This window comes from Gopherus flavomarginatus, chromosome 2, assembly GCF_025201925.1.
Source record: "Gopherus flavomarginatus isolate rGopFla2 chromosome 2, rGopFla2.mat.asm, whole genome shotgun sequence".
NCBI lineage: Eukaryota > Metazoa > Chordata > Testudines > Testudinidae > Gopherus > Gopherus flavomarginatus.
Genome location: NC_066618.1, coordinates 279,495,687 through 279,510,747, shown reverse-complemented (window position 1 = coordinate 279,510,747; position 15,061 = coordinate 279,495,687). Strand labels below are relative to the sequence as shown.

At 44.5% G+C, this 15,061-nt stretch overlaps 1 protein-coding gene across 1 annotated transcript; it reads left to right on the top strand.

Moving 5' to 3' along the window:
- Positions 1-2,091: 2,091 nt before the first annotated feature.
- Positions 2,092-14,513, top strand: KLHL38 (kelch like family member 38). Its single transcript, XM_050940954.1, is given in 5 exon segments — positions 2,092-2,282; positions 2,928-3,491; positions 3,494-4,302; positions 6,475-6,580; positions 11,140-14,513. Coding segments are annotated over 4 exon segments (1,737 nt in total). The 5' UTR covers positions 2,092-2,282; positions 2,928-2,956; the 3' UTR covers positions 11,427-14,513.
- Positions 14,514-15,061: the final 548 nt, after the last annotated feature.

Below are 15,061 nucleotides of genomic sequence, written 5' to 3'. Positions count from 1 at the left end.
ATTTCTATACTTTCCTAACAGGAAACTCCAATTCAAGCAATTGCTGCTAGTTCAGTTACAGGCTCTGCTCTGTGTCCTTTCAAGCTGAAACAGCTATGACTACAATATAATTCAACCAAACTTGCTGGCAGCCGTCCGGCTGAGGCACATAGCACTCTAAGGTGCACTGCTGGTGGGAGAATCATCTCTGAAACTGTAACCTCCCTTCATGGGAAGGGAAAAGGTAATCAAAGACATGCAGCAGTATCTTCATTTCCCCAGAGTCATGGCCACAATTAGCAGAAATCCTTTCTGAGGAATTAGCACTGCACACCTATCAAACAGAGAAATAGGTTATTTAAACTAGACAGGCCAAATTCGAGGTCAGAGAGATCTTGCATAAGTAAAAACCTCAAGATCTGATCTTATAAATGTTTTTCAAACATACACCAGTATCCAAATGCGGAGGAACAGCAAAAATCCCACCCATCCCCACCCCATAAAACCTCAGCATAAGTAAAGCCCATCCAGGGTTGAATGGCTGTGATAGTTTCTTTAAGGGTTAAAAAATAAATCCTCAGCCATTGCCAGGAAATGACCAGAAAAAACTAAACAAGCAAACAAACCCTAAAGAGCTAATGCTAGTGCAGATAGACACCGAGCCAAAGCAATCAGCAGAAGAACCACCGTAGCAGAAATAACACAGACACACACCACTGCTTTTTGGCTTATCTTCCCGGGTTCAGTGGCTTTTACTTGGGCAGTTAATGTTCCCTGGATGTGGAGCAGAACCTTACATTTTGGTTTTTGAAGCGCACTGTAAATATTTAGGGCATGATCATGGCCAGCCCTGTAGGCAGCGATATGGAAGGCAGTAACGCACCTTCCCCCAACCCACCTTGCATGGCCCACATTAGGGTGCTTATGCTCCCAGGAGTACATGGACTACTAAGTATGGTGCTTAGGAGCGACTCAACTGAAAATGGGCAGGGGAAGGGAGGAGAGAGAGAAAGGAGTAGACAGGGCTATTGTTCTACCTACTCCCCCATCTACATTGGCCAATGGATTTGCCTGGTTGGCTGCATAAAATGGGATTATTTAAAGGAGTGTCACAGACTATGCTCCTCTCTGCGTAACCAGGGAGCTTCAGGATGCGTCCCCAGCTCCGCACTGCCCCAGCACAGGGCTGTGCCTTGAGGGCACTGTCTATTCCTCAGTTACTTTAGCATGGTTTCATTCTTCGTGTGCAAATATAGATTTATGACTGTACAGACGCCCACCGTGTTACGCAATTGTTCCGTTCTGGAAAGCCTTGCGCAACTCGAATTTTGCGTAAGTCGGAAACGTATACCTGTACGTTACGCAAAAATTTCCACAACTCGAAAACCCTATTTCTGGCTTGTGGAACTTTTTCCATAAGTGCGAATTTGCATAAATCAGGTCTTGCATAACCCAGGGAGCGTCTGTATCTGAAATTTTCACTCCATGCATCTGAAGAAGTGGGGGTTTTACCCACAAAAGCTTAAGCCCAAATAAATTTGTTAGTCTTTAAGGTGCCAGCAGACTCCTCATTGTTTTTGTGGATACAGACTAACACGGCTACCACTCTGATACTTAGAAAATGGGCAGTTTGCTATAATGGGAGTATTAGGGCGAAACACCCCGTGCTGCCATCTGCTCCCGCACTCAGTCCTAAATCTCAGCAGATAGGTTAGAAGGGCTTCCCCCGATTCCTTAAAATGAAAATATTGTCCCCTCAGTAACTCCTGATACCCGTTTTCCCCTCCCTCAAGATGAAAGTGCATGACAGTGCATACCTAGTGCTAGGCATTTCAAACTGTTTACTGGCTTCTAGAATTCCCAGGCACTTCAGGACAGGGCCTTCTGACTGTTTCCAAATGGACAGCCAGAACTTTTATAAGTGTACCTTGGTTTCAGAGTCTATTTGTTATATGTAAACACTTGCCAGAAAAACACCCCCTGGGCATGCTCAGTAATGTTCAGCTCCTTGCAAAAGGCAAGGGGAATGTCACATGTGATCACAGTGAGAGCCCATATGTGACTATTCTTAGCCCTGGAATGTATACAATGCCTCATTGCCTGGTGGTTCTTTCACAAAGCTCCAGAAAGCAGCGAAAGTGCCTTCAGAATAAACAAATCCAGAAATGACCCTCTATGAATCACTTACCAACAGAAAGAAACATCTTGAGGGTATTTAGTTTTTGCTCATGTACTAGCTATGGAAAATCTCAGCAGAGACTAAAGGACACCAAGTGAGTGAATGCAGTGAAGGACAACATAAGGTAAACATTTCTACCATGTGATTTCACTGCAGATTGAACAGTCAAATTGTCATGAAGATAGATAGCCATCTTATTATTCTGCCTGGTACATTGTTTAGTTGTGTGTCTGATTAATATAAAAACAACAACTAAGCAGAGTTAATAAATAACCATTTTTAATGCAGATTCCCAGTCTCTAGAGTTTAGTTTGTCCTGTTGCAGAGAGTTTAGCTCTGTCAGATTTACATTCTTCAGTAATGACTAACTCTAAGGGAAAGAGGCATAAGTTACTAAATTGCGAATACTTTAAAAATAGCGAAGAAAAGGCTAAGCACATTTATTAGACATGTTTAAAATGAACATACAATTTGCTCAGGGCTTTTCCGTTTAGCCCCAAGTCAGCAAGATAATGTCAGTGCTTATGCTGTGTGTCAGGCTCATAGAAGATGCAGACCTCACATCTGATACCTTTAAAAAACAAACAAACAGATGCTAAATGACCTCGTGGCTTGTGTGCTCCCTTCCCACTGCGCTTAACCAGTGTTCTTATTTCTGTGCGCAAACAGAGAGAGAATATTTAGAGTAACCATCAAAGTTCTGATGCCTGTCCCCTTTGGAGCTGGGCATTTAAATAAAAGCTGCTAAGAATTTGTCTTCCCTGCCAAGCCCAATATTCCTCTCTCACACATTTTGCTATGGAGGAAGAATCTGCAAAGGACCTTCTCTTCAAAGACCAGGACTTCTCCTCCGAACTATTGAGGCAGCTCAACGTTTTAAGGCAAAACGGGATGTTGACTGATGTTACTCTCTGCAGTAGCGAGTTTGAAATCCCTTGCCACAGGAATGTGCTGGCTGCAAGCAGTCCTTACTTCAAGGCAATGTTCTGTAACAGCTTTAAAGAGAGTTGCCAGGCAAAAGTCGACTTGAAAGGCATTGACTCCAATATTTTGTATCAGATTGTCCTTTATGTTTACACAGGAGAGATTCTTATAACACCCGAGAACGTCTTGTACTTAATGGAGGCCACTTCCATGTTACAGTACATTAAATTGTTCCAGGCCTGCTCCTTGTACCTCCAGGACCAGCTGACTCCTGAGAATTGCCTTAGCATGATAAGGCTTTCTGAAATCTTGAACTGCCAGAATCTCAATAAGAAAGCCAAGGAGATGGCTCTGAAATACTTTCCTGAAGTAGCCTCTTCTGAAGACCTGAAGGAGCTTTGTGCACTAGAGTTGATTACCTTGGGGATGATGAGCTCTGTGGTGAGGAGGAACAAGTGTTCGAGACACTCATGGTCTGGATCCGGCATGATCTCCAGGCGCGACAGGGCTATATCCAAGATTTGTTCAAAAAGGTCCGGCTTCAATACGTCCACCCAACCTTCCTTTTCCACTTCATTGCCAATGACTCCCTCATTCAGTCTTCACCTGCTTGTAGAAGCATCCTGGAATCAGCCAGGAGACAGATGTTTTCATTATACAGCACCAGCACTCCTGATATCAAACCCATGTGGCATGTTCCCCGCAGATATTCGTACCAAGAGTTCCTCATAATCATTGGTGGCAGGAAGGACAACCAGACCACAACTAGGGACGTCCTGCTATATGACGAGAAGACCAACCAGTGGCTGAGCCTCGCCAAGCATCCTATGCGCCTTTACAAAGCCTCTGCAGTGAGCTTGCATAGCAATATCTATGTGCTAGGAGGGATGCCTGTTAGCTGTGGGAAAAGTCCAGTCAGTGATAATGTTTATATTTTCTCCCTCAAGCTAAATCAGTGGAGGTTAGTTGAACCCATGCTGGTTCCACGCTATTCTCACAGGAGCATAGCCTATAAGAACTACATTTTCTCAATTGGAGGAATTGGAGAGAACCAGGAAATTCTGAATTCCATGGAGAGGTACGACAGCATTTATAACGTCTGGGAGAACATGGCAAACATGCCCGTTGCTGTCCTTCACCCTGCTGTTGCAGCTAAAGACCAAAGAATTTATCTCTTTGGAGGGGAAGACATTATGCAAAACCCTGTCCGTCTAATACAGGTAATTGTCACTCCTGCTCATCTTATGTGCATTTCCTCCAGGGTATTCAGTACTGACACCCAAGCCCAGCTGGTGAAATCAAAGCCCAATATAGAACTGAATTTGCAATGAGTCTTATGCAGTAGAAGGCAAGATACACATGCTAAGTTAGAAATGCTCATTCAGGGAAGTCCAGGATGTAGGAAATTATGTTTAAATACTTTTATATTTCCACAAGAAGCCTTTATTATTGTTAAGGCCCAAACCCTGAGGCCATTCTGAAGTTTTACTCAGTTCTCTCTCAAGGAGATTCTCATTGGTTTCAATGAGAGTTTCCCCATTTGGGTAAAACTGAGTAAAGATCTCAGGGTCGACTCTATGTGATTTTAGTGCTTGTGAAAGGTGTAATATTGACAGTCTTGCAAACCGATGCTCACTCAGGTCCTGTCTCCAGGAACTTAACTACATGGCTAACTTTATATGTGAGTATTCCCACTGAAGGCAGTGCTCATTATTAGGCAGGTGCTTAAGTTCCTGGCTGAATCTGGGTCTCAGTCTTTTGTCTCTCCTCAGACAGTATCAGCAAAGACACCTGTTGTGATGGCGGTTACTGTGATATGGATTCTAGATAGGATTAGAACTGCCATTTCATCTCACACAAGCCAGTGGTTCCCAATGGCCATGCACTCCCTACTGAGGGTTTGTCGGTTTCCAGTTGGTCACTTGACACTGGCTCTCCACCTTCCTGCCAGATGTAAAACTGTTTCAAAAGAAGGCAAAAATACATTAAATACTTTCATATTTAATGTGTTAGTCATGTGTTAATATTGCTTTTCCTGGCAAGAGTAACCGATTGGTCAGTGTTTTTTTGTGTCCCCCAATGTGACCAGTCCACAGAGAATGAGAGTCTGTTACAGCTCTCAGAGATAACCTAGCCGTTTAGCTCAAGCTGTAAAGACTTATGCTTTTAATTCTGCAGGTCCCTGGTTCAACTCATAGTGTCAATGAAGGTGGGAGAGGTTGCCTAGTGAGGGCTTGTCCAAGATTTAAACCATCATGGACCTCAGATGCTCAGAAGATGAGATTCCTCTACTCAGAGGAAGCATGTATCCCAGCTATGTGTCCCTCTCAGATCCTCTGTGGGTCAGGCATGGAGTCTGTTACAGCTCTAAGCTACAGATCCTGTTTTTTTAACACTGGAAGTCCCTGGTTCAATCTCTGTTGACCAAGATGGCGACATCACATAATCAACTCTGTACTTCCCACAGGGATGTAATTCAGTTATCAGTAGAAGTTAGGTGCAGAGATGCAGGTGGGGAGATGTGCCCTAGACAATCACTTAGTAGATGTGGTTGACACGTTTGACACTTCAAACTAACAACAAGAGCCACATTTGAACTATTGACACGGAGATGAATGAGACATGTTGGATGAAGGTTCACTTACTGAGCAGATGAGTCTAACAAATATTTATTAAGGCAAAACTCAGCAAATTGTGATCAATTACTCACAAGTGGGAAGCTTATCTGAATGATCTCATCACAGTCACCTCCAACACTGGACAATACAATTTCAACCTCCCTTTGTTAAACAAATTTATTTATAGCTTTTTGTTATATTTTCTTATACATATGTATTAGTTTCTCATTTTCATGTTAACTCGCTTTCCCTATCCATACAGATTCAAACTGTTAATTCAAACCAGTTTGTTCTAGTTTTTTAGTTACTTTAGTTTTTCCTTGTTTTTACCAGCATGAGTACTCTGTGGTTTCTTATACATACACAGTTCTACTTATGCTTATGCCGTTATGTGTTATCAGAACAGATTCTTAAAATCCACAGCAGGCTTTTCTCAGGCCTAAATGTGCCTTTGCTCCCAACCGGTCAAGGTTTCATTAATCAATTCTCTGTGCTAGCCTGGCCCACTCCAATCAGCAACATGAATACAACGGCTGGGTCAACTGGGTGGCTGTCATCAGAACTATGTAAAATTAGGACTCTTTTTTTTTCAGAGGGGACAGATTAGCAAATAATTTGTGGGAAAATTTTCTCCATTTTTCAACAACCCAATGCAATAGGTAGTTTTTGCTCCTGTTAATGAACCAACAAACAAGCAAGTAGCTATTTCTGTAGGTGTGATTGTCTGCTGAAATGCTGCGTACTTTACAGTGTGTATCTTTATGTACTTTTCAGGTTTACCACATATCCAGGAACATGTGGTTTAGAATGGAGACCAGAATGGTGAAGAATGTTTGTGCACCAGCAGTGGTGATTGGAGACCGGATTATCATTGTTGGAGGTAAGCAGTCTAGGTCATTCATCTCAGCTGCATAAGACTAACTCCCACGGAATTTCACATACTTACTTATCAACGGTTTCTTTACATCTTTAATGCATTCTGAGGCAACTAACTTGCTGAGGCAATTTCTTTTATGTGACAGGATAGTAAAATAAGGCAATGTTGTCATGTACCTTTGCAGCCCACACAGGATGAAAGGGGACAAACAGTACCCACTACTTCCCATGGGCAGGCTACTACACCATTGGTCACAGCAGGCTTGCAGGCTGCTACCATCTCCCTTCCCAGATGGGAGGTCAGCAGGCAGAGTGAGGTAGCTAATGACCAGAGCCTGAACGCTAACCCCCCACCCAAAAGAGAAAGCCAGCCTGTGAGGGAAGTAATCTACATCTGGTAAAGCAGATTAATTCTCTTCTAGAGTAAGGAGGGAACCAGCATAGGAACTGGATATGAGAGCGTCACAGTACCTTCCCAGTTTTGGTCCTGAGGTGATGCAGCTGTGTGCTACTTCTCAGGGGGAAGTGACAATTTAGCTCCGTGGTGTTTTTCAGAAACAAACTGATTTTGCCACACTTGCTTTTGTTGAGTAGCAGCACTGCACTACACTCCATGGGTTTCATTGGGACTGCTTGGGGAGCAGTGTGCTACTCATGTGTACAGTAAGGGCTTGTCTACATGGGAACGGCCAAGAAAATCCGATTTAACTAACTGTGTGAATTTAAAGTGGTTTAGTTAAACTGCATTAAAACGCTGCATGAACATCCTCATTCAGAATTAAAGTGATCTTTATTCAGTTTAGTTTAATTCACTGTAAACTAAACCAAATTAAGGCCAGTTTAATTCTGAATGAGGGTATTCACCAGGGTTTTAATGCATATTAATTAATTCACTTTAAATAAACACATTTAGTTAATTCAGATTAACATTCCAGGATCTCCCCTGTAGGCAAGCTCTATGACTATTTTACCAGTCGAGGAATACCAGTATACTAGTGCTCCTACTATGGCACAGCTATACTAGCCAAACTGCACTCTGTACCAATAAAGTAAAACCAGCCACCATGAGCAAAATAAGATATAGCTGTACAAATGCAGTTTTGCCAGCATAAGTGCATCTATTCTAAGAGCTTCCGCCAGTTCAGCTACACCAGTCACAAATCACAACCCTTGCCCACACAGACAAGATTAAGGGGTGACTTTATCACAGTTTATAAGTACCTTCCCGGGGAACGAATATTTGATAATAGGCTCTTCAATTTGGCAGAGAAACATATAACACAATCCAACGAATGGAAGTTGAAGCTCGACCAGTTCAGATGGGGAATAAGGTGCACAGTGAGAGTAATTAACAATTGGAACAATATACCAATGATGGATTCTCCATCATTGACCATTTTAAAATCAAGAGTGGACACTTTTCTAAAAGGTCTGCTCTAGCAATTATTTTGAGGACATTCTAGGGCCTGTGTTATATAGATCAGACTAGATAAACACTCTTGGTCCTTTCTGACCTATGGAATCTATGAATAGCTAGGCCAGCAGAAGTTTGTAGGTTAAGCATGGCCTAACTGACTTACTCAAGATCAAACAGGTAGTGTGGCATGGAGCAGGAATTTGAACCAAGGACTCCCAAGACCCATATGGGCACCCTAACCACTGGACCAGCCTTCCCTTCCTTGAAGCTATTGGACTATTCACAGAGAAAGCTACTACTCAATCCCCTGAGCCTGACTAAACCCTTCAAGATTAGGTCTCCAGGATAGCAGGGGAAGCAAAGTATTCTGATATCAGACCACAGCAAAGAAGTAGGTATAAAGGATTTTCAACTCTTACCTTCAAATGTATTTATCTGATGAGCTTGCGTGGACTCAAGTATTCTGCTGATGAGCTTAAGGCCTAAACTGTGTTTAAAAATTATTTATTTAACAAAAAAACACAAAAATCCAAGTTAACGTTAAACATATTCCATTCTCCTTTAAAGCAGAGAGATTTACGGCAGATAAGTTGTCATTTACCAGCAATTACGCCAAATGATTGGCCAAATTTTTCTGATTTAGCAACAGCTGAAATTACAAAACAAAATACTGTTGTTTTTTTAAAAAAAAACAGCATTCACCACATTTCAAGATTTCCTTGCAAAACAACTCAGAATGAAAGAAGGGAGAACATGCTGGCTGAACAACAAGAGTTTTGGGGCTTGTCTACACAGCATGTTAGTCCTCACTAGAGGGATATAAATGTTAATGCACACTAGCGTGTTGTGCACTAATTGGCCTGTGCGGAACCTGCTGGCATTCACTAAAAATCCCCTGCTGCATGTTTCTATAGTGCTATTTGAAACAGTATTTCATTAACATGCACTAGAGAACTTTTCATATGTGCCAGCAAGGCCCACACAGCCCTGGCAGTGTGCAACATGCTATGGCACACTAGAATTTACATCTGTCTAGCATAGATTAGTGCACCTCATGGACAAGCCCCATTTTCAGTTAGAAGCCTACATTTTTCCCTTGCCCACCACTTTTAACTTCTCTTTGCAGTATCTACTAGTGGGCCCTGGATCAGGCTGTGAGACAGAATTAGGGGTAGGCTTCAGGTTCTGATCTGATAGGGTGAGGGGCGGCTCCAGGCACCAGCACAGCAAGCGCATGCGTGGGGCAGCAAGCCCGGGGCGGATGGACAGCTGGTCACTGTGAGGGCGGCAGTCAGGCAGCCTTCGGCAGTGTTTCTGCGGGAGGTCTGCCGGTCCCGTGGCTTCAGCAGCAATTCGGTGGCAGGGACACCGAATGCGTGGGACCGGCAGATCACCTGCAGAACCGCCGCTGAATCTGCATGACTGCGGACCTCCCGCAGAAACGCCTCCGAAGGTTGCCTGACTTGGGGCGGCAAAAAACAAAGAGCCACCCCTGAATAGGGCCAAAAGCTCATGAGACCAGCTCCAGATATCTGGAAACTTGAGATAAGCTGCTCTCACAAAATCTGGTCACACTGAGCTGGAACTGGAAAACAGATTTCTTGCAGTGCTAGATCCAACCCAAAACCGAAGCTGCTAGAGGTGCGGTCAGATCGAGGGATCTGAGTTGGAAAACAACCCCACACCGCCCCTCAAAATTCCAAAGTGCTCACACCTGAGCTGCTGTTTTGGGGCTCTCTCTAAATTTTGTGCAACACTAAAAGCAATTAGACAAAGCTGTCAGATAAAGATTGTAGGACTTTTCATCACTTCAGAAGAGAAACAATAAGGAGAGATTCCATGTGAACATGCACCTTCGGGGCCAGATTCTACCCCTTCAGATGCCGGCATAGGTGGCTTGATTGATTGAGCTTAAGTTCTGACTTAAATTAAGGGGATCCCTTTCACACATGAAACAGAGAACAGAACTAGGCCCTTTAAGGGAATTCGCAATACTTGACTCAATAGCCAGTCCTTGAATGTTCCCAGGCATGAAGAAGCCTGAGATAATGATGCTCAAATGCCAGTGGAGGACTGTAAATAGAGTTCACAATGGGTAAGCCGGGGAGAAAACTGGGAAGAGGAATAACACCCAGTTTTCTATCATGTGATGCTGCACATGCAGTATTTAGCTTCTTTTATAATTCAGGCCAAGGATTTTTTTTTCTTTCCAAAGCCAGCTGCCATGTTAGTGATAAACTAATTACTGTCCATGAAAAAAAAAAAAAAAAACAACCCCTCATCCTCTCTGACTGAAAGGGACTGGGAAGCTGTAGGCCCCCTCAGATTCTGGAAATTATACTGACAAGGTGTTCCAGAGACATTGGCCAGCAGGCGGATCTCCCAACAGTACAGCTTTAAGGGAACTGTATCACCAGAAAGGTGGACACGGGCTGGAGAGGGAGCATCTCTGGCAGAACAGATGCCTGGGCTCCAGCAGATCCCCTGAGATCCATACAGGCTAAAGGGACCCACAAATTTAGGGAGCTGGCCAGCTTGTTCTGGTGCCTCTTCTGGGAAGGCAAACCTCTCCCCTTCCTCACTCGAGGGAATGATCTGGTGGGAAGTCCACAAGTGAAAAGTTTCCACTCCTGTATGAATGAATAATTAATACAGGGCACAGCGGAACAGCGATACATGGCCTTATTTTGCTATTGATGCCAATGGGACTTGTCTGTATATTTCTGAGACCAGCACTGGGGCCAAAGTGCATATATTCAGCTAGCAGAAATACACTGGGGTTTGCAAAACAGAGTCAGAAAACTGGAAGCACAAACTGTGCTTGACAGAGCTACAGTCTGATCTGGTACAGCTAATCCTACATTCTATCTGCATATATCAGGGGTTTTATAGCATTCCCAAGTGCTCAGATACTACGGTGAAAGGAGAACTTGGATAGCTAGACATACATCACGACTGTGTTATATTAGCACTTCCCAGGTAAATTAGATGTGCCTAGCAAGGCCCATAGTCCTGCAAAATTAACAAACCATATAATTACAAGACTGAAAAGGGTCTGAAGACAAGCAGAAAATATGTTGTTATCCCTTCTGTTGGATTTAGACTTTACTACCATTCACCTCTTCCATTCCCTGATTTGTGTCTAGGGTACACCCGGAGAATAATCGCCTACGATACTCAGGCCAACAAGTTTGTTAAGTGTGCAGACATGAAGGACAGACGGATGCATCACGGAGCTGCTGTGGTCAAAAACAAGCTATATGTTACCGGAGGGCGCTGTCTGACTGCAGACAATACAATCCAAGACTCTGATTCATTGGACTGCTATGATCCTGAGACTGACACATGGACTTCGAAGGGGAAACTCCCACACAAACTCTTTGACCACGGATGCCTTGCTCTTCAGTGCGTTCCCTATTCCAACCTCCTGTAAAGGAATCTTGTGTTACTCTGGCCCAAAGGGCCCAACTTGCTGGGTATGGTGCATATGGAAAGTACTAGCAACTGTCCCAATCATCTGCCAGTGAAGCAACCAAAGGAAGCAGTCATCTCTAGGGTGCTGTGTGCAAAAGGCCATGAATTCTCAGATCTATATGTACATACTGCAGCAATATGGGATGTAATTTGCTGTAAAATCCCAGAGTACATACTGTATTGCCAACAGCCCCACCCTGAGCTCCCTACTCAGATTTTACTCAAGCAATTGGAGTAAAAACTTGGCAAGAGCCTCAGGATTTCACAGAGTGTAACGTGTTTTGGAAGACAGATAGAAATGCTGAAGTCTCAGGGGAAATATGTCACAACAAAGTTGCTAACGTATTTATAACACTGCCCTCTACTTGAAAGACCCTTCTACTGTGTGTCATAGCCTGGTTACTAACAGAATTTCTCCTTTAGTTCACATGGGAATAGGAGGATCTGAGTTCTATCCCCCCCCCCCCAACTCACCACGAAGTTCTGAGTAGCCATGTGATGCTATATATCCATGGATTTGCTACAATACTCATCTAGTAACAGGGAAAACCTTTCTGCCATCAGTTAATGCTACAACAACGGCATTGAAAAATGAACAGGTTATACAGGAAGATAGGGAATAAATGACTACATTTAATGTTCCACATCACAAATGAGAGAGGAACAAAACCCCAATCCTCGACTCTGAACCCTTTCAAATGTTGGTGAGATGGAGATTTGAAACCCCAGAGCTGACCACTGTCCTGGTGACTGGAGGAAAGTGGGTCAAGATCTCTTTAAGAATTTTCTCTTCTATCTTCTCCTTTAAGGAACAAGAGAGGGTTGCCAAACATCCAGGAGATTTTAATAGTATATTTTAAGAAAATGACATTATGTCATGTTGGAGGGAAATATCTCCTGGAATAGCTTCAGTCAGAGTTGGCAACCCTAAAAAAGAGGAAGGAAATGAAGAGAGGGGCACAAAGAGGCCAAAAGTTGTCTACTTGTTTCTTCTTTTTGGAGAGGAGAAGAGAAAGTTTCCAGTCCTCTCTCTATATCAGGGATTACAATGAAGTCAGACATAGAGGTTGGCTAGGAAGCTGCTAAACCATGGGAACTCCTGTACAGCTGGAAAAACGGCGGTAATGCATGCAGGACAATGGATCCAGAAGAGAAGATATCTTTGCAGGGAGCGAGAAATAAACTGCTACTCTCTTCCCCTTGCAAAAACTAAAACAAAAACTACCAGCTGATAGTGAAGATGTCCTGGACTGTCAGACCAGTCTCCATAGACTGTTGAGACAGTGAGGGGTTTTCATGGCAGTTGGTGATCAGCATCTAGGGAAAGGATGTCCGAAACTGAATACTGTTCTCATTGTAACAAAGCCTTTACAGGAGTGCAGACGAGTATGAGGAACTGATGGGCTAATGGAAAGTAGTTGAATCAGAAGGGGAATTACATTTCAAGTGTCTAGTTTTAATGCCGCAACAGAAAATTGTTCCCTATAAAGCAAATTGTGATGTGATTTTGCTACTTGTGTTTTTTGCCAGCTCTTTCCTTCTGGGAATCTGAGTAAACCTACAAAAGAGGATGGGCTTGAACACAGGCTCCACCCTTCAGCTCCTAAACTTTCCACCAAGGGGCTACCAAGTCCACATTTTCCCCATGGAATTTGGCTACTCGTGAATGCCAGTTGTGGTATTCTTTGAGCAGGCAGAGGTTGTGGAACGTCCCAAAATAACGCAACCCACAACTACTCAAAAAATACCACAACTGGCATTCACAACACAAGTAGCCCATGTGCCCCCCTGCAAATGCCACATGTGGGGCGGAGGCAGACCCGGTCCTCCCTTCATGTTCTGGATGCTGAACTCTCTCCACACCCCAATTGGTCCCTCCTCTTCATCTGCAGCTGGTGGATCCCACCTGCCCTGGCCTGGCCTGCCAGGTAAGCAGAGCTGCCAAGTGACTCTCAGCCACCCGCCTGCCCCACTGCAGGGCCTCAGAGCCTGGCCAAGAGGGGTAACAAGACCAGGCCCTGGCTCCCTGCCCTGGGAAAGGAGAGAGACCCGTAGGGAGGCTGACTGACAGGCTGGCGCTGCATCTCAGGCCTGTGCCACTCACCCTGCCACCGTGACAGAGTGCAACACTGCCCCCAAACTTGAGCGTGAGACCACAGGTACCTTTTTCTGCACCTCTCATATACCCCTACCAGTTCACACACACACCCAGCCTGCATCCCCCTAAATACCCCTCCTAGTACACCTTCCAGCAGCTCCAGATACCCCCTACAGTAACCCCCATATACCCCTCCCAGTACAGACACACCCATCCAGCATCCCTCAACTATCCCTCCCAGTACACCCTCCAGCACCCCCATATACCTCCTCCAGCACCCCCATATACCCCTCCCAGTACACACACATCAATCCCCCACACACCCCAAATACTCCCTCCCAGTACACACATACACCCCTCCAGCACTCCAAATACCCCCTCCACCACCACCCCAATACTCCCTCCCAGTATACATACACCTCTCCAGCACCCCCCAGTATTTCCTCCCAGTACACATGCACCCCTCCAAATACCCCTTCCAGCACTCCCCAGATGGCCCACCAATACACACATGCCTCTCTAGTAACACCCCAAATACTCCCTCCCAGTACACACACCCCTCCAGCATCCTACAAACACCCCTCCCAGTACACACACACCCTCCAGCAACCCCAAATGCCCCCCCGAGTACACACACACACCTACAGCGTCCCTCCCAACACTCCTTCCAGCACTCCCCAAATACCCCCTCCCATGATGTGCACACCCTTCCAGCACCTACCAGCATTGAGGGTTTGATTTTGAATTTGATTGTCATCTCATAGCTTTGTTGCTGATGTGGACGAACCCCTGCTGGGGCTTGTAGCTTTTTTTAAAAATCAAATCTGTACTAGGTAACTAATGAAAACTTTTGTTTGTTATTTGATGTATAGACTAACGTGTTAATAAAAAAATAACTTTCTTTCAATAAAATTTATTGGGTTACTTTTGGGCTAGTTTTTAAGTGATTTGGGGCTATTAATGGAGTAAAAATCTGGCAACCCTTTTCTCTACTGGCTTACAACATGTGCAGTTGTCAACATCTGTGTAAAGGAGGGGCCAAACACGGGACTTGCCAAACCAGATCAGACCAGAGATCCATCTAGTTCAGCATCTGGTCTCCTGCAACAGCCAGTACCAGACACTTCTGAAGGCAAAAGAATCGCTGTACTGAACAATTATGGAATAATCCTCCTAGCCCACAAATAACTGGTTTATGCTTTGAAGTGTGAGGATTTTCTTGAAACTACATAAAGTAGCTGTCAATGACCTCATAATCCATGTAAGGGTCTGGCTTCGCCTGGCCCATATGCCGAGGGCAGGGGCAGAACACATCCGGCTTAGCCCTGTAGTCCACTGAGTGCAGTGAAGCACTCAGCGGACTTCAGGGCCTGCTTTCTCCAGGATGCACAGTGAACCCTCTTTTTCCCCTGTACCACCAAGTGAGGACAGTGACAACCTAGCCCTTACTGACTGTGGGCCTGTGCTTGTAGTCCTTCTGCACACACACTCCAAAT